General features: G+C 49.5%; 1 protein-coding gene across 2 annotated transcripts in view; it reads left to right on the top strand.

Moving 5' to 3' along the window:
• Positions 1-3178: 3178 nt before the first annotated feature.
• LOC110508082 (protein-tyrosine sulfotransferase 1) overlaps positions 3179-24326 on the top strand; it is a 79898-nt gene continuing 58750 nt past the window's right edge. The window contains exons 1-2 of one of the 2 annotated variants that reach the window (XM_036965666.2): positions 3179-3572; positions 20165-21244. In XM_036965666.2, coding sequence (XP_036821561.2) covers positions 20331-21244 — 914 coding nt within the window. In that variant the 5' untranslated portion in view covers positions 3179-3572; positions 20165-20330. The remainder of the gene's footprint in view (positions 3573-20164; positions 21245-24326) is intronic. The other variant, XM_036965664.2, reaches the window with a different exon arrangement.

A 24326-nucleotide genomic window follows, 5' to 3' on the forward strand; every position in this document is an offset into this window, starting at 1 on the left:
TCTGTCTCTGTCTCTGTCTCTGTCTCTCCCTCTCCCTCTCTCTCTCTCTCCCTTTCTCTCTCTCTCTCTCTCTCTCTCTCTCTCTCTCTCTCTCCCCCCCTCTCTCTCAAAGAAAGTTAGATCTCCACTATGCACAGAGAAAGAGAAGTATGGGATGTGTGATGTTCTAGTGTATATTGAATGTTATAATGTTATAATGTTATGTGTATAAATGGACATAATGTGACTAGGTTCCAGTACTGATTACTGCTTGATCCTGCTCCTAGCAGGATCATTATTGGAGGTGGCAGAACTGTGCTGATAGCAGTTCCCAAAACAAAGAAGAAAACAACCTGCCAGAACGATGACTGCTGCTGGCATGACTGCCCACGCTTCGCTTTGTTGTGAGAGTCAGACTTACTGGTACTCTAAAAATAAAAGAATCCTGGACTGGAGGGGTTGGCATCAAACTGACAGGCCCCGAAAGACCTGTCCAGGGATACGTCCTAAATGGCATCCTATTCCCTATAAAAGTGCACTACTTTTGACCAAAGCCCCCCATAGGGAATAGGGTGCACTACTTTTGACCAAAGCTCCCCATAGGGAATAGGGTGCACTACTTTTGACCAAAGCCCCCCATAGGGAATAGGGTGCACTACTTTTGACCAAAGCCCCCCATAGGGAATAGGGTGCACTACTTTTGACCAAAGCCCCCCATAGGGAATAGGGTGCACTACTTTTGACCAAAGCCCTGCACTATATAGGGAATAGGGTGCCATTTGGGATGCAACCCTGGGGTGCATTCCTCAAAGAAGTACACAAAACTGATCTTTTGGAGGGAACAGGTAGTGTGCAGCAACATTCTCCTTAACACAAGTGTCCTATTCCGTGTCCTAGTCCCTATAATATAGTGCACTACTTTTTTTTACCAGGGCTCATAGAAATTAGTGTTGGTTTCTAGAAACAGTACTAGTAGCTTTCAGGACGAGGGTTTGCTTGTGAACACAGAATGACTGTACTCAGGTCAGTTAGTGGGGTAAATTGGGGTTTGCTTGTGAACACAGAATGACTGTACTCAGGTCACTTAGTGGGGTAAATTGGGGTTTGCTTTTGAACACAGAATGACTGTACTCAGGTCAGTTAGTGGGGTAAATTGGGGTTTGCTTTTGAACACAGAATGACTGTACTCAGGTCAGTTAGTGGGGTAAATTGGGGTTTGCTTGTGAACACAGAATGACTGTACTCAGGTCAGTTAGTGGGGTAAATTGGGGTTTCCTGGGGCTCTGTTCACAAACACATACAGACCCCACATGGCCCCAGGACAGCAACACAATTAGACACAACCAAATCAGAGAAAACTAAAACACAATTACTTGACACATTGGAAAGAATTAACAAAAAAACAGAGCAAACCAGAGCAAACCTATCTGGCCCAAAACAGAGGGTACACAGTGGCAAAATACCTGACCACTGTGACTGACCCAAACTTAAGAAAATCCTTGACTATGTACAGACTCCTTGAGCATAGCCTTGCTGTTAAGAGAGGCTACCATAGGCAGACCTGGCTCTCAAGAGAAGACAGGCTGTGTGCACACTGCCCACAGAATGAGGTGGAAACTGAGCTGCACTTCATGACCTCCTGCCAAATGTATGACCATATGAGTGACACACATTTCCCTCAGATTACACACATCCACAAAGAATTCGAAAACAAATCAAATTATGATAAACTCCCATATCTATTGGGTGAAATACCACAGTGTGCCGTCACAGCAGCAAGATGTGTGACCTGTTGCCACATGAAAAGGGCAACCAGTGAAGAGATATATAACCCATATTTATGTTTATTTATTTTCCACACCATTTTGCACACCATTAGAACACTGTATATAGCCATAATATGACATTTGAAATGTCTCTATTCCTTTGAAACTTGAGTGTAATGTTTACAGTTAATTTCTGATTATTTACTTAACTTTTGTTTATTATCGGTTTCACTTGCTTTGGCAATGAAAACATGTTTCCACAGGCCAACAACGCCCTTGGAATTGAATTGAATTGAACTGAAAGAGAGAGAGAGAGAGAGAGAGAGAGAATGAAAGAGAGAGAGAGAATGAGAGAGCGAGAGAGAGAGAGAATGAAAGAGAGAGAGAGAGAGAGAGAGAGAGAGAATGAAAGAGAGAGAGAGAGAGAGAATGAAAGAGAGAGAGAGAGAGAGAGAGAGAGAATGAAAGAGAGAGAGAGAGAGAGAGAGAGAGCGAGAGAGAGAGAGAGAGAAAGAGAGAGAGAGAATGAGAGAGAGAGAGAGATAATGAAAGAGGGAGAGATAATGAAAGAGAGAGAATGAAAGAGACAGAGAGAGAGACAGAGAGAGAAAGAGAGAGAGAGACACAGTTGAATTAAAACTCTCGATAAAACACCCAGGGGATGCCAGCAACTCTCCATCCGAGGAGGTTGGTGGCAGCACCTTATTTGAAGGACAGGCTCGGGGGTAATGGCTGGAGCGGAATCAGTGAAATGGCATTAAGGTTTTCTTGGTTTTCTTATGTGTGATGCCATTCCATTAGCGCCGTTCCGGACATTATTATGAGCCGTCCTCCCTTCAGCAGCCTCCACTGCTCTCCATCTACCATGTTCCAGACCCGCACAAAGTCAGCAGTCACATACATACAGCAGTATAACAGCATCTTTATTGGACTTTAGTGTTCTGTCTGTCTACTGTATTTATAGCCTCGTTTTTCAGATAGAGAGCAACAAAACCTCATGTACAACTGGAGACCCAAACCTGGCAAAACATCAAACAACTCGGTTGAGGTTTAGCCTGTAATATAGTGTGATTGATTACTCATTGAATTCACTTGATTAAAATGTCATAATATACTAAAACTCAAAATTATCTTAAATTATCTTGTGTGAATATGCAAATTAACATTATTTTTCCAGGAACATCTGTAGCCTATAATTAGACTGACAACGTTGTGGTTGTGGACTCAAATCATTTGATGAGTAAATCAATTATTACATTTGTATTTATCTAAATAAAATGTACTGTTATATTTATAATACTCCGATATTTTTGCAGTGAGCTGTCGCACCAATATTTCAAATGGAGTCCACTGTCTCTTTAAGAGCGTGGGTACATTCTAACCCCACCCTTCAAATCCTTTAACCAATCATCTACCATGACACATTATGAATCGTCTTCTGCGGGTGGTCCAATCGCAAACCGGCTTGCAATTGCAGGCCACCAAGGGCATATTCATTACATCCATTCTGTTGCAAAACGTTTCTAAAACGGAAGCAAATGGAAGGAAACGGGGCGGGACCTACCTGAGGTTATCCAATAGAAACTTTCGGTTTCGTAGCGAAACGCAACTGTTTGGACTAATGATTACACCAGACTCTAGTAAAGTAAGGGTGACGCGTTTGCAGCGATACAATTGAAAAGAAAGCAGTAACAAGTAATCTTGTGTGTCGGATCAGTGGAACAACAAGGGATCAAATTGAACGGATGGAATTTACGAGTAACGGTGTTCAACTATGAGATAAGCAGCTTGATCATCTCTCTCCCGCGCTGGATCCTCTACATTTAGGTGGGTGTTTTATATTTTATCAAAGGAAAGAAGATTGCGACAGTGGAGACATGTTCCTCTCTTTCTTCTCCCTTTGCTCTTCTCTTCCAGCATCAGCGCCGCTAACCGCGACTGTCTACTTAGTAGGCTACCAATCACTGCACATTCTGAGCAGAACTCATTTGGAAGTATTTTTTTTACAATGTCGTTTTTTTTTTTTTTTTTTAGCTCAGATCTATCTATAATTCGTCATTCTTTGACATGCGCTGACAGCTTTGCATCACTGTAGAAACGTTTTAGCACGTGCCGTCCGGTGTGTGAAGGCTGAACGTGTATCACGTCTTGGCATAACAATAAACATGATCTGTCAAGCCCATGTCAAATAGACAACTACGTTGATCGAGGGTTTTGTCTCCGTATTGGAAGTAACGTGTTTTTAACCAGAACATTTTACGTAGCCTATAAATAATGCGTGAATCTTCAAAACAATGGTAACTGTTGGTGTGTGCACAACTAAACAGCAAACATTGCTAATAATAATGATGATGATGATTTTGGGGGGGGGGGGGGCTCCACCTATGTATCTGTAGCGGAGGGTTGTGTAAACGGAACACTGACATAGGTTCCGCAGGTAAAATCACGTCGTTCGTTTTTTATTTTTTTTTACCTTGGATATGTCCACATCAGATGATATTGTGTATGTAGACTATTGATGTGTAATCCTTACTGGTCAGCATTGCACAGGATTTATGTTTCACGGAATTATGCAGACGTGATAATGTGTTAAACTGTTCCAAGGGATGCCTCCTACACTTGACCTTCAAGGCCTAAATGGAGCCTAATTGCTTAAGACCTATCTTTTTGAACCCCGGTAAGTAGTTCTACCTCTGCTGATTGCTGATCGCAAAACATCGGTCTGCAGTAACCATAACTGAAGGAATGGGCTTAACATCAATGCGTTTGTGTGTTTCCATTGCAGGACATTCCTACAGCTGTTGACAAAACTTCTCATTTCTCTGTGTCATGTTGAAAATAAATGTGGATGCCAGATATTTTGGTGTCCTCCAGTTCACTCTCTACTAGCAATAGCCCAAAGACCAAGAAGGGAGGATGATCGAATAGCTATTTGTGTGGTTATTATAGAATAAATATGATTCATATTACAACATGTTTTGAACCTGTGGTTGTTATAGCGATGGAAACTCTTGGTAGAAAGTGGTTGATTTATTTGTTTCATAGACTGAGTAGACTCTTTTTCTATGGTGTGTTTATTTATATTCTGGTGACATGGTACCCCACGCAGCCCGTACCCCACGCAGACGGTACCCCACGCAGACGGTACCCCACGCAGCCCGTACCCCACGCAGCCCGTACCCCACGCAGCCCGTACCCCACGCAGCCCGTACCCCACACTACTTTAGATCATTTGAATGTGTTTGTCAAAATACACTTGAATGGATTTCTGCCAATATGTAGCTAAATACCACAGAGATCCTCTTTACATGTAACCTTACAGTCCTATTGATCAAACAACCCATACAAAGGTAGGCTCTTTCCCTATATGCACATGATCAACAACTAATGCCAGAGCAATGTTAACTAAAATTGAAAGGAAGGATCATTTTTAGATAAACACTCTCAAACTTTTTCAGCTAGTTGGTCCATCAAAATGGGGCGGCTGGTAGCCTAGTGGTTAGAGCTATGGACTTGAAACTGAAAGGTTGCAAGATCGAATCCCCGAGCTGACAAGGTGAAAATCTGTTGTTCTGCCACTCAACAAGGCAGTTAACCCACTGTTTCCGATAGGCCGTCATTGAAAATAAGAATTTGTTCTTAACTGACTTGCCTAGTTAAATAAAGGTAAAATAAAAATTTGAGCTGTTAAACAATGGGGAATAGTATGCTCATCCTTCTGCAGCCTGCAGCTTGCAGCTTGCCTGCCAATGCATGCTTTGTCCCAATCAAGTACCCAAACTAACTGGCTAAAGTTGTCTCGCTTGCTAGCTAGCTGCACGACATAGCCAAAAGTATGTGGACACCTGCTCGTCGAACATCTCATTCCGAAAATCATGGGCATTAATATAGAGATGGTCCCCTCATTGCTAAAACAGCCTCCACTCTTCTGGGAAGGCTTTCCACTAGATGTTGGAACATTGCTGCTATAACAGCCTCCACTCTTCTGGGAAGGCTTTCCACTAGATGTTGGAACATTGCTGCTATAACAGCCTCCACTCTTCTGGGAAGGCTTTCCACTAGATGTTGGAACATTGCTGTGGGGAAACATTCTTCCATTCAGCCACAAGACCATTAGTGAGGTTGGGCACTGTCGTTTGGCGATTAGGCATGGCTTGCAGTCGGAGTTCCCAATTCGTCCCAAAGATTCCTACCATCTCATCTGTCACAGCTGCTGTCTGACTTATCATTGCTCGCTATCCCTATCCAGCATTCCTAAATTACAAGTGATGATTTTGTGTGTGTGTGTGTGTGTGTGTGTGTGGAGAGAAGAAGAGCGCGGAGCATCAATTCATTCATACATGCCAATGAACAGTATGTAGGCTGTGACTGGAAGCAGGGAGACGTGGGATGTTGCCGGTGCCTTGAAATAACTGTCTGGTTATGCCGGGTACGGCCTGCTGTCTGCCTGGTTGTCTAGTCTCTCTAAATTCAGCCCTAGGGTTATGTGGCGGGTAGGATTCTCTAAATTCAGCCCTAGGGTTATGTGGAGGGTAGGATTCTCTAAATTCAGCCCTAGGGTTATGTGGAGGGTAGGGTTCTCTAAATTCAGTCCTAGGGTTATGTGGAGGGTAGGATTCTCTAAATTCAGTCCTAGGGTTATGTGGAGGGTAGGGTTCTCTAAATTCAGCCCTAGGGTTATGTGGAGGGTAGGGTTCTCTAAATTCAGTCCTAGGGTTATGTGGAGGGTAGGGTTCTCTAAATTCAGTCCTAGGGTTATGTGTCCTAGGGTTATGTGTCCTAGGGTTATGTGTCCTAGGGTTATGTTTCCATCAGTACAAGTGATTGTGAAGTCCAGTCCTGCTGAGTTTGAGAAACATCTCATATATATCCACAGTTCCAAGTGTGTCTTGGATTTTGCGTTGGCTCAACAGTAACTACGGGTGAATTTGCAGCTTCCAACGTAGCTTAAAATTTCAACAACAAAAAAAGTCCTAAAGCCATTGACTGGAATTGTGCTGAAGTGACCATTAGCTAGAATCTGACCTAATATTTACAATAGGAAGGTCTCAAATGGCACGCTTTCCCCTATGGGTCTTAGTGCACTACTTTGACCATGTAGGGGATAGGGTGTAATTTGGGTGGTGCTCTTGTAACCGACGTGAAATGGCTAGCTAGTTAGCGGTGATGCGCGCTAATAGTGTTTCAGTCGGTGACGTCACTTGCTCTGAGACCTTGAAGTAGTGGTTCCTCTTGCTCTGCAAGGGACCGCGGCTTTTGTGGAGCGATGGGTAACGATGCTTCGTGGGTGACTGTTGTTGATGTGTGCAGAGGGTCCCTGGTTTGCGCCCGGGTCGGGGCGACGGGACGGACTAAAGCTATACTGTTACACTCTCACAGGATGTATTGTATGGCGTTACCAGTTGGGTCAAAGGTTCTACCTGATTAATCTAGGGATGCATCTCGAATGGCACCCTTTTCCCTTTATAGTGCACTACTTTTGACCAGGGCACAGGGAATAAAGTTGTGCTCTGTGTAGGGAATAAAGTTGTGCTCTGTGTAGGGAATAAAGTCAGTGTGTAGGCGTGGTCGAGGGGGTCGCGGCAGTGTGTAGGCGTGGTCGAGGGGGTCGCGGCAGTGTGTGGTCGAGGGGGTCGCGGCAGTGTGTAGGCACTCCCTTGTCTGTCATGGCAGGGCCTCAGTTTTGGAGCCTCCAACCTTATTCCACAGACAGATACATACACAAAGACTTCCTCCCTTGTTATTAAGTGTTGATGTGGTGGTCTGGTTTCAGCATGGGTCCATAGAGAATCCCCCCCCCCCCCCACCTTCACAGATCAATGAAAGAAAAGAAACTCCAAGAGCAGGATACAATATCTGTAACAGGAGTAAAGAGCCTGAATTAATTGAACACAAACACATTATTAATTTCAGCTCGGTACGCACAGCCAGGTGAAACGTGAAACCAATCTGCCTGCTGCTAAAGCTGGAAAAACAAGTTGTAATTCAGACCAGTGGCTTTAGGTATCCTGCCTTTTTATATTCCTCGAGGTTGGCGAATGGTTGGCGAATGGTTGGCGAATGGTTGGCGAATGGTTGGGGAATGATTGGGGAATGGTTGGGGAATGGTTGGCGAATGGTTGGGGAATGGTCCACTGTCTACTTTTCCAAATGGCATCCTATAACTTCATATGTAGTGCACTATTTTTAATCAGGAGTAGTGCCGGGGGCCGGGAGTAGTGCCGGGGGCCGGGAGTAGGGCCGGGAGTAGTGTTGGCCGTGTAGGGGGCCCGGAGTAGTGTCGGCCGTGTAGGGGGCCCGAAGTAGTGTCGGCCGTGTAGGGGGCCCGGAGTAGTGTCGGCCGTGTAGGGGGACCGGAGTAGTGTCGGCCGTGTAGGGGGCCGGGAGTAGGGCTGGGGGCCGGGAGTAGGGTCGGGGTGACTGGAGTAGTGTCGGGGAGTAGCGTCGGGGTGACGGGGGTAGCGTCGGGGAGTAGCGTCGGGGTGACGGGGGTAGCGTCGGGGAGTAGCGTCGGGGTGACGGGGGTAACGTCGGGGAGTAGCGTCGGGGTGACGGGGGTAGCGTCGTGGAGTAGCGTCGGGGTGACTGGAGTAGCGTCGTGGAGTAGCGTCGGGGAGTAGCGTCGGGGTGACTGGAGTAACGTCGGGGAGTAGCGTCGGGGTGACTGGAGTAGCGTCGGGGAGTAGCGTCGGGGTGACGGGGGTAGCGTCGTGGAGTAGCGTCGGGGTGACTGGAGTAGCGTCGGGGTGACGGGGGTAGCGTCGGGGAGTAGCGTCGGGGTGACGGGGGTAGCGTCGGGGAGTAGCGTCGGGGTGACGGGGGTAGCGTCGGGGAGTAGCGTCGGGGTGACGGGGGTAACGTCGGGGAGTAGCGTCGGGGTGACTGGAGTAGCGTCGGGGAGTAGCGTCGGGGAGTAGCGTCGGGGAGTAGCGTCGGGGTGACGGGGGTAGCGTCGTGGAGTAGCGTCGGGGTGACTGGAGTAGCGTCGTGGAGTAGCGTCGGGGAGTAGCGTCGGGGTGACTGGAGTAACGTCGGGGAGTAGCGTCGGGGTGACTGGAGTAGCGTCGGGGAGTAGCGTCGGGGTGACTGGAGTAGCGTCGGGGTGACGGGGGTAGCGTCGTGGAGTAGCGTCGGGGTGACTGGAGTAGCGTCGGGGTGACGGGAGTAGCGTCGGGGAGCAGCGTCGGGGTGACTGGAGTAGCGTCGGGGAGTAGCGTCGGGGTGACTGGAGTAGCGTCGGGGTGACGGGGGTAGCGTCGTGGAGTAGCGTCGGGGTGACTGGAGTAGCGTCGGGGGTGACGGGAGTAGCGTCGGGGAGTAGCGTCGGGGAGCAGCGTCGGGGTGACTGGAGTAGCGTCGGGGAGTAGCGTCGGGGAGTAGCGTCGGGGTGACTGGAGTAGCGTCGGGGTGACTGGGGTAGCGTCGTGGAGTAGCGTCGGGGTGACGGGAGTTGCGTCGGGGTGACTGGAGTAGCGTCGGGGAGTAGCGTCGGGGTGACGGGGGTAGCGTCGTGGTGACTGGAGTAGCGTCGGGGTGACGGGGGTAGCGTCGGGGAGTAGCGTCGTGGTGACGGGGGTAGCGTCGGGGGGTAGCGTCGGGGAGTAGCGTCGTGGTGACGGGGGTAGCGTCGGGGAGTAGCGTCGGGGTGACGGGGGTAGCGTCGGGGAGTAGCGTCGGGGAGTAGCGTCGGGGTGACGGGGGTAGCGTCGGGGAGTAGCGTCGTGGTGACTGGAGTAGCGTCGGGGTGACGGGGGTAGCGTCGGGGAGTAGCGTCGGGGTGACTGGAGTAGCGTCGGGGAGTAGCGTCGGGGTGACTGGAGTAGCGTCGGGGAGTAGCGTCGTGGTGACTGGAGTAGCGTCGGGGTGACGGGGGTAGCTTCGGGGAGTAGCGTCGGGGTGACGGGGGTAGCTTCGGGGAGTAGCGTCGGGGTGACGGGGGTAGCGTCGGGGAGTAGCGTCGGGGTGACGGGGGTAGCGTCGGGGAGTAGCGTCGGGGTGACGGGAGTAGCGTCGGGGAGTAGCGTCGGGGAGTAGCGTCGGGGGTAGCGTCGGGGAGTAGCGTCGGGGGTTAGCGTCGGGGTGACTGGAGTAGCGTCGGGGTGACTGGAGTAGCGTCGGGGAGTAGCGTCGGGGTGAAGGGAGTAGCGTCGGGGAGTAGCGTCGGGGTGACGGGGGTAGCGTCGGGGAGTAGCGTCGGGGTGACGGGGGTAGCGTCGGGGAGTAGCGTCGGGGTGACGGGGGTAGCGTCGGGGAGTAGCGTCGGGGTGACGGGGGTAGCGTCGGGGTGACGGGGGTAGCGTCGGGGTGACGGGGGTAGCGTCGGGGAGTAGCGTCGGGGTGACGGGGGTAGCGTCGGGGAGTAGCGTCGGGGTGACGGGGGTAGCGTCGGGGAGTAGCGTCGGGGTGACGGGGGTAGCGTCGGGGAGTAGCGTCGTGGTGACGGGGGTAGCGTCGGGGAGTAGCGTCGGGGTGACGGGGGTAGCGTCGGGGAGTAGCGTCGGGGTGACGGGGGTAGCGTCGGGGAGTAGCGTCGGGGTGACGGGGGTAGCGTCGGGGAGTAGCGTCGGGGTGACGGGAGTAGCGTCGGGGAGTAGCGTCGGGGAGTAGCGTCGGGGTGACGGGAGTAACGTCGGGGAGTAGCGTCGGGGTGACTGGAGTAGCGTCGGGGTGACTGGAGTAGCGTCGGGGAGTAGCGTCGTGGTGACTGGAGTAGGGTCGGGGTGACTGGAGTAGTGTCGGGGAGTAGCGTCGTGGTGACGGGGGTAGCGTCGGGGAGTAGCGTCGGGGTGACTGGAGTAGGGTCGGGGTGACTGGAGTAGTGTCGGGGAGTAGCGTCGTGGTGACGGGGGTAGCGTCGGGGAGTAGCGTCGGGGTGACTGGAGTAGGGTCGGGGTGACTGGAGTAGTGTCGGGGAGTAGCGTCGTGGTGACGGGGGTAGCGTCGGGGAGTAGCGTCGGGGTGACGGGGGTAGCGTCGGGGAGTAGCGTCGGGGTGACTGGAGTAGCGTCGGGGAGTAGCGTCGGGGTGACTGGAGTAGCGTCGGGGTGACTGGAGTAGCGTCGGGGAGTAGCGTCGTGGTGACGGGGGTAGCGTCGGGGAGTAGCGTCGGGGTGATGGGGGTAGCGTCGGGGAGTAGCGTCGGGGTGACTGGAGTAGCGTCGGGGAGTAGCGTCGGGGTGACTGGAGTAGCGTTGGGGAGTAGCGTCGGGGAGTAGCGTCGGGGAGTAGCGTCGGGGAGTAGCGTCGGGGTGACGGGAGTAGCGTCGGGGTGACTGGAGTAGCGTCAGGGAGTAGCGTCGGGGTGACTGGAGTAGCGTCGGGGAGTAGCGTCGTGGTGACTGGGGTAGCGTCGGGGAGTAGCGTCGGGGTGACTGGAGGAGCGTCAGGGAGTAGCGTCGGGGTGACTGGAGTAGCGTCGGGGAGTAGCGTCGTGGTGACGGGAGTAGCGTCGGGGAGTAGCGTCGGGGTGACTGGAGGAGCGTCGGGGAGTAGCGTCGGGGTGACTGGAGTAGGGTCGGGGTGACTGGAGTAGTGTCGGGGAGTAGCGTCGTGGTGACGGGGGTAGCGTCGGGGAGTAGCGTCGGGGTGACTGGAGTAGGGTCGGGGTGACTGGAGTAGTGTCGGGGAGTAGCGTCGTGGTGACGGGGGTAGCGTCGGGGAGTAGCGTCGGGGTGACTGGAGTAGGGTCGGGGTGACTGGAGTAGTGTCGGGGAGTAGCGTCGTGGTGACGGGGGTAGCGTCGGGGAGTAGCGTCGGGGTGACGGGGGTAGCGTCGGGGAGTAGCGTCGGGGTGACTGGAGTAGCGTCGGGGAGTAGCGTCGGGGTGACTGGAGTAGCGTCGGGGTGACTGGAGTAGCGTCGGGGAGTAGCGTCGTGGTGACGGGGGTAGCGTCGGGGAGTAGCGTCGGGGTGACGGGGGTAGCGTCGGGGAGTAGCGTCGGGGTGACGGGGGTAGCGTCGTGGTGACGGGAGTAGCGTCGGGGAGTAGCGTCGGGGTGACGGGAGTAGCGTCGGGGAGTAGCGTCGTGGTGATGGGGGTAGCGTCGGGGAGTAGCGTCGGGGTGACTGGAGTAGCGTCGGGGAGTAGCGTCGGGGTGACTGGAGTAGCGTTGGGGAGTAGCGTCGGGGAGTAGCGTCGGGGAGTAGCGTCGGGGTGACGGGAGTAGCGTCGGGGTGACTGGAGTAGCGTCGGGGAGTAGCGTCGGGGTGACTGGAGTAGCGTCGGGGAGTAGCGTCGTGGTGACTGGGGTAGCGTCGGGGAGTAGCGTCGGGGTGACTGGAGGAGCGTCGGGGAGTAGCGTCGGGGTGACTGGAGTAGCGTCGGGGAGTAGCGTCGTGGTGACGGGAGTAGCGTCGGGGAGTAGCGTCGGGGTGACTGGAGGAGCGTCGGGGAGTAGCGTCGTGGTGACTGGGGTAGCGTCGGGGAGTAGCGTCGGGGTGACTGGAGGAGCGTCGGGGAGTAGCGTCGGGGTGACTGGAGTAACGTCGGGGAGTAGCGTCGGGGTGACTGGAGTAACGTCGGGGAGTAGCGTCGGGGTGACTGGAGTAGCGTCGGGGAGTAGCGTCGGGGTGACTGGAGTAACGTCGGGGAGTAGCGTCGGGGTGACTGGAGTAGCGTCGGGGAGTAGCGTCGGGGTGACTGGAGTAACGTCGGGGAGTAGCGTCGGGGTGACTGGAGTAACGTCGGGGAGTAGCGTCGGGGTGACTGGAGTAGCGTCGGGGAGTAGCGTCGGGGTGACTGGAGTAGCGTCGGGGATTAGCGTCGGGGTGACTGGAGTAGCGTCGGGGAGTAGCGTCGTGGTGACGGGGGTAGCGTCGGGGTGACTGGAGTAGCGTCGGGGTGACTGGAGTAACGTCGGGGAGTAGCGTCGGGGTGACTGGAGGAGCGTCGGGGAGTAGCGTCGGGGTGACTGGAGTAACGTCGGGGAGTAGCGTCGGGGTGACTGGAGTAACGTCGGGGAGTAGCGTCGGGGTGACTGGAGTAGCGTCGGGGAGTAGCGTCGGGGTGACTGGAGTAGCGTCGGGGAGTAGCGTCGGGGTGACTGGAGTAGCGTCGGGGAGTAGCGTCGGGGTGACTGGAGTAACGTCGGGGAGTAGCGTCGGGGTGACTGGAGTAACGTCGGGGAGTAGCGTCGGGGTGACTGGAGTAGCGTCGGGGAGTAGCGTCGGGGTGACTGGAGTAGCGTCGGGGATTAGCGTCGGGGTGACTGGAGTAGCGTCGGGGAGTAGCGTCGTGGTGACGGGGGTAGCGTCGGGGAGTAGCGTCGGGGTGACTGGAGTAGCGTCGGGGTGACTGGAGTAGCGTCGGGGTGACTGGAGTAGCGTCGGGGTGACGGGGGTAGCGTCGGGGAGTAGCGTCGGGGAGTAGCGTCGTGGTGACGGGGGTAGCGTGGGGCTGTTTGCTCTGATGGTGAGAGCTCAGACAGATTCCAGATCTGGGTTTAGCTGGGGGACCCCAAGATGCTCTGATGGTGAGAGCTCAGACAGATTCCAGATCTGGGTTTAGCTGGGGGACCTCAAGATGATACACGGAGGGAGATGTACAAAACATTAGGAATGAGTTTCACCTGCTTTTGTCCTCAGAACAGCCTCCATTTGTCGGGGCGTGGACTCTACAAGGTGTTGAAAGTGTTCCACAGGGATGCTGGTCCATGTTGACTCTACAAGGTATCGAAAGCGTTCCACAGGGATGCTGGTCCATGTTGACTCTACAAGGTGTTGAAAGTGTTCCACAGGGATGCTGGCCCCATGTTGACTCTACAAGGTGTTGAAAGAGTTCCACAGGGATGCTGGTCCATGTGGACTCTACAAGGTGTCTAAAGAGTTCCACTGGGATGCTGGCACATGTGGACTCTACAAGGTGTCTAAAGAGTTCCACAGCGATGCTGGCCCATGTTGACTCTACAAGGTGTCTAAAGAGTTCCACAGGGATGCTGGTCCATGTTGACTCTACAAGGTGTCTAAAGAGTTCCACAGGGATGCTGGTCCATGTTGACTCTACAAGGTGTCGAAAGAGTTCCACAGGGATGCTGGTCCATGTGGACTCTACAAGGTGTTGAAAGAGTTCCACAGGGATGCTGGTCCCATGTTGACTCTACAAGGTGTTGAAAGAGTTCCACAGGGATGCTGGCCCCATGTTGACTCTACAAGGTGTCGAAAGAGTTCCACAGGGATGCTGGCCCCATGTTGACTCGAATGCTTCCCACAGTTGTGTCACGTTGGCTGGATGTTCTTTGGATGTTCTTTGGATGGTGGACCATTGTTGATATGCAGAGGAAACTGTTGAGCGTGAAAAACCCAACAGCGTTGCAGTTCTTTACAGACTCAAACCGGTGCGCCTGGTACCTACTACCATACCCTGTTCAAAGGCACTTATAGATTTTTTGTCTTGCCCATTCACCCTCTGAATGGCACACATACACAATCCATGTCTCAATTGTCTCAAGGCTTAAAAAATCATTCTTTAACCCGTCTCCTCCACTTCATCTACACGGATTGAAGCGTATTTAACAAGTGACATCAATAAGGGATAATTTCACCTGAATTCACCTGGACAGTCTGTCATGGAAAGAGCAGGTGGTCCTAATGTTTTATCCACTCTGTGTATAGGGTCTGGCACTTGGCTTAAATCTGCTGTTCCAGTGCAATTAGAGTTAACTTCGAAGAAACCGGTAGCCTGGTTAAACCCAATTGTTCAGTCTAGGTTTTTAACCAGGCTAGCAGACAGAACCAGGAGACCTCTTTCAGAAGCCATCCGCCCTGTAATATTGTCAAGGTGCTGGCATTTTAGCCCTGGTTACCGTTATGGTGAAAGCATCATTCAAACTGTTCTGCGATGTTAAGAGCGAGTTCCTCATACAGAAATACCAGTAGGCTAATGTTCAAAAGAGGTTAGACCTAAGTCTAACATCCAATCATTTAGATGTAGGTTTCTACTAGTTGTTCATTTAGTTTACCTCTGTCATTTCGAGGGAGTTTTGCTGGGATGTTAATAGAACCTTTTGGCTCATCATTGTTCTCTACCCCAGCCTAAAATGGGCCTCTTCCTCACTGGTTTGATTTAAATGACACCTTTCCCTTCACAGCCTATTGTCTAGTTAGGCTTTAAACACAGAAAATAATATGCTTTGTGATATCTACTGCACTGTGATTTGAATTTTGTGGGGGTGAGGGGGGGGGGGGGGGGGGAAGAAAACAGAAAACCGATCCCATCCCTAATGGGCATGCTGGTAATCATTAAGGACTGGATCTTTTTTCAAGATCATTTTTTTTCTTCCAAATTGTATTGAAGCTAAGTACATACAAAATCCTAAAGGGTAAAGCCTGTCTCATTCTGCTTTCCACCAGACACTGGGAGAGGAATTCACCTTTTCAGCAAGACAATAGCCTTAAACACAAGGCCAAACATAGCATCTAGTCTGTCTGAGGAGACGGTGCTTTCCTCTCCTTTTGTATTTCCCGTCGTCTTATCAGTTGTTGCTGTCGGGATGCACACACACTATCTAACATATGCTGCAGAAGCACATCTCTCTAATAGGGAGCCTGTAATAATTGCTTTGCTGATGTGCGAAGGTCCGCCTGAACCCCTGTAATAATTGCTTTTAGGGAAAGGGCAGGATGACAGCATCGTGTGTGTGTGTGATCGCTCTTTTCAATTATGTTACGTCTGCATCACAGATAAAGTGCGTGTCTGCTACTGTGTATCCATTATTGTTTCATAAGGTGTGACTGGTGTTACTGTGCGTCAACATGCGTGGGTGTTTTGAGAGTAGCGTCAGGCAGTCGTCAGAGCAGATTAATGATGCCTTGTTGAGCTTTGCCAAGAAAGACCCATCAAAGCCGTCAGTCAAATGTCACAGAAGATAAGAGACAAGCGAAGGAGAGTGTGCAGGGCCGGCTCTAGGTATAAGCGACATAAGCGGTTGCTTTGGGCCCCCTGCTGCTAGGGGGCCCCAGACAGAAAACATATGTCATATATTTATATGTATGTATGTATGTATGTATTATATGTATGTATGTACACACCACACACAACACCACTACTACCACCAGTCAAAACACACCACCTCATTCAAGGGTTTTTCTTTATTTTTACTATTTTCTACATTGTAGAATATAGTGAAGACATCAAAACACATATGGAATCATGTAGTAACCAAAAGTGTTAAACAAATCAAAATATATTTGAGATTCTTCACCCTTTTCCTTGATGACCTCTTTGCACACTCTTGGCATTCTCTCAACCAGCTTCACCTGGAATTATTTTCCAACAGTCTTGAAGGAGTTCCCACATATGCTGAGCACTTGTTGGCGGCTTTTCCTTCACTCTGCAGTCCAACTCATCTCAATTGGGTTGAGGTCAGGGGATTGTGGAGGCCAGGTCATCTGATGCAGCACTCCATCACTCTCCTTCTTAGTCAAATAGCTCTTACACAGCCTGGAGGTGTGTTTTGGGTCATTGTCCTGTGGAAAAACAAATAATAGTTCCACTAAGAGCAAACCAGATGGGATGGTGAAACACTGCATAATACTGTGGTAGCCATGCTGGTTAAGTGTGCCTTGAATTCTAAATAAATCACAGACAGTGTCACCAGCAAAGCACCTCCACACCATCACACCTCCTCCATGCTTCTCGGTGGGAACCACACATGCAGAGATCATCTTTTCACCTACTCTGCGTCTCACAAAGACATGGCGGTTGGAACCAGAAATCTCAAATTTGGACTCATCAGACCAAAGGACAGATTTCCCCCGATCTAATGTCCATTGCTCATGTTTCTTGGCCCAAGCAAATCTCTTCTTCTTATTGGTGTCCTTTAGTAGTGGTTTCTTTTCAGATATTTGACCATAAAGACCTGATTCACGCAGTCTCCTCTGAACAGTTGATGTTGAGGGGTGTCTGTTACTTGAACCCTATGAAACATTTATTTTGGCTGAAGTCTGAGGTGCAGTTAATTGCCGATTTTCTGAGGCTGGTAACTCTCTAATGAACTTATCCTCTGCAGCAGAGGTAACTCTGGGTCTTCCTTTCCTGTGGCGGTCCTCATGAGAGACAGTTTCATTATAGTGCTTGATGGTTTTTGCAACTGCACTTAAACTTTCAAAGTTCTTGAAATTTTCCGGATTGTCTCGACCTTCATTTCTTAAAGTAATGATGGACTGTCATTTCTCTTTGCTTATTTGATCTGTTCTTGCCATAATATGGACCTTTTACCAAATAGCACTATCTTTTGTATACCAACCCTACCTTGTCACATCTCAGCTGATTGGCTCAAACGCATTAAGAAGGAAAGAAATTCCACAAATTAACTTTTAACAAGGCACACCTGTTAATGGAAATGCATTCCAGGTGACTCCCTCGTGAAGCTGGTTGACAGAATGCCAGAAGTGTGGAAAGCTGCCATCAAGGCAAAGGGTAGCTACTTTAAAGAATAGGAAATATATTGATTTGTTTAACACTTTTATTTTTATTTTTTTTGGTTACTACATGATTCCATGGGTTGTTTCATAGTGTTGATGTCATCACTTATTATACAATGTAGGAAATAGTAAAAATAAAAATAGTAAAAATAAATAAACTCTTGAAAGAGTAGGTGTCCAAACTTTTGACTGGTTCTGTATGTCCAAACTCAGAATCAAAAATAAGAAACATTTTGTTTGGTTTTTCTTTGGATTTTCTCCTACCATATCAATTATGTTATAGTCTCACAATAATGCATGAGATTTCTACGAACTTCAAAGTGTTTTCTATCCAATGGTACCAAATTATATGCATATCCTGGCTTCAGGGCCTGAGCAACAGGCAATTTACTTTGGGCACGTCAGTCAGTCGGTCAGGAAGTGGAGAACAACGTTCCCTGTGGTAGATGATTTTCTGTATTTGAGTTAACAGGCTACATGTTAACAGGATTATTAGGGAAATCGTACCTCTTGCGAATCATGTTCATTTTTTAATCAAACTATTATAATCTGACTATCCATGATCTCATTGTGCATGTAACAGTACTCATTCTATTACAGATTTTTTTTAAATAAAAACATATTTAATCACAATAATTCATAAACCAAATTGTTATCCGTATAAAACACTAATTGGTAGCTAAACCTGTTACTTCGGTGTACTCTCATAATCCTCCGTCACCAGGGAGAATAATTAGAATGTATCTTTAAGAGGAGGGTGTATCGGAATGTTATGACACTAGGCAATATTTCTTAAACTTACAGAAGGCAAATTTCTGCGAAATGGAATATAAATGTTTGATATTAGACGACAGGGGGCCTTCAACATTATTGTGTTCGGGTATTTCTATTAGAGCTTTTCTGGTAGATGATGTTTTAATGAGGTTTAAGACTCCTTTTCTGTCTGTGTCCAAGTTTCCATCCACAGTTTTTATGTGAGTAAAGTCATACTGCGTACATGCTTTTTATTTAAGTGTTATATTTTTTCACAACAACTGTGACGGAAACAAGTCGTTTCTGGTACATTTTTATAAATGCCGACAGATCATTTTGTTCGTTCGATATGGTGGGATCTTTTTGTGTCGGTAAAATGTGATTATGATTAATGTGATTATGCAAGGGAACAGCTTTTTAAAAAAATGTGCGAATATTGATCTAACAACCATCTCGGAGTAAACATGGAATTACGCGTTGATATGGTATGTGGTCCTCCTACTATGATTTGGGAACCCGTGCAGTTTATTAGGCTACAGATGTAATAAGTTCTGATCTTCACAGGGTGGTGAAAGTGCACAGGGTGATGAGCTTGATGCTCCTTTACAATAAATATCACGAGTCGTATTCTGGTCACATGATGATCGATGTTTGACAAATGCAAATATTCTGGCTCTTATTCATCATCATGTAGACTAGCCTACCCGTACTGTATCTGGGAGCTGTTGGTTAGAGCTTAGGTGCCAAGACCAGAGTTGGCACATTTTTCTGTTTTTTACGCTATACAGTTTTTTGTGACAAAACTATCGGTAAGTTTGAAAATGCAATGGAAACCCATTTTGAAATGTAACATTTATTTGTTTTACGATAGATGAAAACTTAAGGGGGAAAAAAACAACATTTTTGTGTGCGTTGTCATCATGCACTAGTTATTATCAGCAACAAGCCAGTTTAGTGGAAACACCACTGGTAGGACAATTAGCATAATATATATTTTTAATGCAGACTTTTGAATATTCTGTCACCAATTGGATGGGAACCTAGCTTCTTCTTCTATGACCAGAAATCAAAGCCTTTTGTTTACTAAACTTTTTTAGGATTGGGGGGGGGGGGGCATATTTATGCCTTATTTCCCAAAAATATATACTCTTTTTAGCTTTCATTTGACACCAAATTTGATATGCTCTTATAAACTTTACATGTTGGTACTCATGGGTCCTTTTTCTGTGGCAATGACCCAGAGTAACGTGATGTCACACCACCTACTCTGTAAATCAGCCGCCTGTGTAACTGCTCAGGGACAAATTAGAGGCCGGAGGTTGGACGTCCCGTTCCTGGACAGGAACGTTTCTCTCAGCCCAAGAAACAAACTGAACACTGGGAAACGAGAAAAAAAAACGAGTTGAAAAATGGAACAAGATGGTTGTAAATTAGAGATTTCCCTCTGAGGGATAAATATAATCATTGCGTCTTTTTGTTGCTAAGTGTGTCACTGGGGAAGTCCTATTAAGACTGCTGAATAGTGGAGCTGTTCGCTCTCTCTCTCTCTCTCTCGGTCTATCCCTTTTTCTCAGTGTCTGTCTCTCTCCCTCTCGCTGTACCTCTAGTCTGTGGCCTGGATTCATTCCTATGGGCTTGTGTCAGCTGAGGGCCTTGACTGTGTCGAGTGTTTTTCTGACAACTTTATGACGTCGGCCTTAGCCTTTCTTTTACACCATAGTTGTACAGTGGTTTTGGCGTGAGATCCATAACGTTGTCAGACAGAGAGAACGTGTTCATTACTGCTTTCTGAGGTCAAAGTGGAGCGTCTCTTCCGTAGCCTACATTTCTCCCGAGGGGATTTGTAATTATGTTGAGGGTAATTCCTACATTGGATATAAGGAATTCCTTGGTAATTTTGTGTGTGTATTTAACTAAAATAACAATATAAAATAACTTGTACAGCTCAGATCATAGTTTTACTCGGCTCTCTTTGTAAAGATGGGTCAGTACAGTATAATGCTGAAAATAAGATGTGTTTTTGTATTTCTGAACAGAGCCTTTTTTAGGACCATATACGACGTGAACCATTTTAACCTTTTTGTTGGCTCAAGCCTCAAGCTTGATTTCTACCAGCAGTATACAAATGATCTAGAATGTCAAGATCTCTACCAGGATCTGCCTGAAGTTGCCATGTTCTACTGTTCCAACCAAGGCTATATGATTTATATTATGCAATAATGCGTTTTTATTCTGTTCTTCCCCAGGCCTGATGGAGCTGGGCACGCGACAAGCGTTGACCACCGGGGAACACACAACACGCTCTGCCCCCCATCGCCGACCTTGAAAGGAGGGACACTCCGCTACTCCCAACCTTCTCTCCTCTTCCACTACCTCCTCTGGTACACCTCCTCCCTCCTCCCCGGTCCTGAGATGGTGATGGTGATGATGATGAAGCTGAAGCAGAACCTGCTGGTGGCCTGTCTGGTCATCAGCTCAGTCACAGTCTTCTACTTGGGTCGTCACGCCATGGAGTGTCACCACCGCATCGAAGAGCGCAGCAGCCAGCCTGGGGACCAAGGGGTTCTGGGGGGCCTTCAGGGGCCAAGAGGGTTGCTCCTGGGGGGTTCTTTGAGCTCCTCCACCATCCTGCGGGGCTCTGGTCCCGCGGGCCATAACCTCTCCGCTCCATTCGTCTACAACAAGGACATGCCTTTAGTGTTCATTGGAGGGGTTCCCAGGAGTGGGACCACGTTGATGAGAGCCATGCTGGACGCTCACCCCGAGGTTCGTTGTGGAGAGGAGACCAGGGTTATTCCACGTATCCTGGCCATGAAACAGATGTGGTCGCGGTCGGGGAGGGAGAAGATGCGTCTGGACGAGGCCGGGGTGACGGACGAGGTCCTGGACGCCGCCATGCAGGCCTTCCTCCTGGAGATCATCGTGAAGCACGGCGAGCCCGCCAACTTCCTCTGTAACAAGGACCCCTTCGCTCTGAAGTCCCTCTCCTACCTGGCTAAGATCTTCCCGCACGCCAAGTTCGTGCTCATGATCCGGGACGGACGCGCCTCGGTCCATTCGATGATCTCGCGTAAGGTGACGATCGCTGGCTTTGACCTGGGCAGCTACAGAGACTGCCTGACCAAGTGGAACAGGGCCATAGAGACCATGTACACTCAGTGCCTGGAGGCCTCAGACAAGTGCCTGCCTGTGCATTATGAACAGCTGGTGCTCCATCCAGAGAAGTGGATGAGGACGCTGCTCAAATTCCTGGACATTCCCTGGAACGAGGCGGTGCTTCACCATGAGGAACTCATAGGGAAAGCAGGAGGTGTTTCCCTCTCCAAGTAAGTAGTGGTGTTGGGAGTGTGTGTGTGTACGTACCCTGACCTGCATGTTGAGGAACTTCAGGCCTCCCTCCCCGTGTGTTTCTATCATTGTATAAAGTGGGTAAACTGTAAACCCAACTAGCTTTGTAAATCAGGGGTCAGTGACCTTGTAGTCTATGAAGTGTTAAACAAGGCTTTATACCAATAGATGACAAAGCGTGACTTGAAGAGAAAAGGAACACTCTCTAGAATACTTCCTGTGATTTAGTGGCGAGACGAGGTGTGGGCAGCCAGCGTCTTCAAGGATTTTACAAACCTAGGACAAGGACCTCCAAATGAGGACAAAGCCAGGCAGAACTTCCATGCATCACCTCACTGAGCTATCAGGGCCACAGTGGATCGCCCACTCCTCATTCTGAGTGAAGCTCAGCCGCCATTTTGGATCTGGTTCTGAACCGAAATGGTTCTGGTTCTAGAACACAGGCCTCTGTTCTTAGCTTCTGGTTCTGGATGCGTTCTGCTCTGTTCTGCGCTGCTGTCACAACAAGTAATACAGTCCTGTTGGCTCTGATGGCAGTAATAAACAAGCAGCTATCCTTGGGGATGCTACCTGTTTTACGAGACACTGTCTCCTCCTTCACTCTGTTGCTTACATAGTCAAATGGCTCAATGCTGTGGTTGAATCACAGGTTGCATCCCAATTGGCCCCCTATTCCCTATACAGTGCACTACTTTTGACCAGAGCCCCAAAGAGAAATAGGGAGCCATCTGGGATAGACCCATAGCACAATGTTATGGTACGCAACCACTATTCATCAGCAGGCTGACAAGGTGTGAGTGGTGAACGGGTCATGCTCTACCTACTACATTCCCTTCCTGGTGCAATGAGACAAGTTAGCACTGGTCTGTGTAACTCTCTCTCCCGCTCTCTCTTTCGCTGGCTGGCAACTATTGTTCTTCCCAGAGGGGAGAAAGAGAGCGAGGGAGGAAATGGTGATGGCCCAGAGAGAAGGAAGGTTCGTAAATCTAGTAGTTGAGTAGGTAGATCAGTAGTAAACCTTTTTATATTTTGTATTTATATTTTTATGTTTTTTTATTGTTGATAGTCAACAACACACATTTCGTACTCCAGGTCCATTTCTACAGGCTCTCAGGGCCTGAAATAACAGCCTTGCTATTCCAGGAGGCCTCCAAACATGAATTTACTGTCCTACTGTTGGTTATGAATCATTCTAGAGAAGAGCTAGGTGAGAAACCTCACTCATTAGTCAGCCGCACACAGTAGAGGGGGAAACAACAACCCATTTCTCAGTTTGTATCCCGTTGGGCCCTGGTCTAAAGTAGAGCACTATATAGGGAATAGGGTGTAAAGTAGTGCACTATATAGGGAATAGGGTCTAAAGTAGTGCACTATAAAGGGAATAGGGAGCAATTTGGGCTTCCACACTTAATGCTCTGACCATGGTAGGGTTTCCTGAATGGCCCCGACTCGTCAAGAGTTGTTTTGGTTCTATAATTTGGAGGTCGGCCTCTGGAAGTCTTCAAGGAAACGCAGTGGGGCATGCTCACACACACACTCCACCTCCTGCCACGTAGAACCATATAACCCCTCCGTGTCCCCTGCAGAAATTTGGCTCCACTTTTGTTATTGTCTGCAGATGAGAATGCTCGTGGTTTTTTAATAAAAAGCTTATGGTCAAAGTCCACTGAGCACATGTCATCTTAGAGGAACCCCCTCCCTATCTCCTTGCCCCTCTCTCTCACACACACACACACACACACACACACACCTCTTCTCTCCAATGTCTTTCATCTTGGTAATTATATCATCATTGAATACATATTTAATCTCTTTTCTCCTCCGTTCTGTTCTTCCTCTCCTCAATTTTGTTTCTTCCCCCTCCACTCGTCCTCTTGTGGTTTATCCTCTTGCTCCCCTCATGTGACTTCCTATGGGACTGCATCCTACACCCTATTCCCTATATAATGCCCTACTTTTAGGGAATAGGGTGTTGTTTTGGGATGCACCCTGGTGCTGAACAGAGCCAATGGTAAAGAAACTGATGGCAGGGGAGGGAGGGAGGGAGAGGGGAGGGAGGGAGGGAGAGGGGAGGGAGGGAGGGAGGGGAGAGTGAAGGAGGGAGGGGAGAGTGAAGGATCAGAGAGGAGATCCTTAAAACAGACATGGAAGTAGCCATCTTCCACATCTTTGTCAGAGGAGTGAGTTCAACAGAATTGTTCATTTGAGACGAAGTAAACAGGCCGTTGTTCTCTGGAGGCTCTTACGTTATTTTCAAGTATCGATCCCCGATTTCTCCCCCCCTCCCCCCCCACTCCACTCTACACTGGACATACTACCACCCCCCCCTCCCCCACTCCACACTGGACAGATAACCCCCCCTCCACTCTACACTGGGCATACTCCCCCCCCCCCCCCCCCCCCACGCTACACTGGACAGATAACACCCCCCCCCCACCAACGGCCAGACCAACTCACTGTGTCCCAAATGGCCCCCTATTCCCTAAATACTTCTGGAGCACAACCTCTGTCTGGGTATGCTGTGTTTGTGGCCGTTCTGTACAAGTCTTTCACATTTTAGCCTCGTTTATTAAACAAAAGTTCATGGTGGTGGAGGAGGAGGAGGAGGGGGGGGCTGTTTCTTGGACGAGCTGCACTTTGGAGATTAATGACCTGAAAGCTGTTTCTGGGCTCAGGGCCATACTTACGGGGGGGGGGGTCTCAGGTCATGGGAACAGCAGAGACCAGAGAGAGGGAGAGACGGGGCCTGCTTTTGGTGTGTGTGTGTGTGGGGGAGGGGGGGGGGGGGGGTCATGGGAACAGCAGAGAGCGAGAGACCGGGCCTGCTTATGGTGGTGTGTACAAGTTAAAGCGTACTAACGTTTTTTTGTATGATCTGTGTAGTAATATTATTCTTATCTAAGACATTTGCATTGCTTAGTTATAGCCTAATGCTTAGTTATAGCCTAATGCTATCTAGCTAGCATTGAACCTAGTTGGTTAGCTTTAACTACCTGCAGATTCATGCATGGTACGTGGTAGTATGAGTTAGGATTATGGCTGGCTAGCTAAACAATGAAC

Source organism: Oncorhynchus mykiss, chromosome 27, assembly GCF_057628025.1.
Source record: "Oncorhynchus mykiss isolate SJ-2025 chromosome 27, ASM5762802v1, whole genome shotgun sequence".
NCBI lineage: Eukaryota > Metazoa > Chordata > Actinopteri > Salmoniformes > Salmonidae > Oncorhynchus > Oncorhynchus mykiss.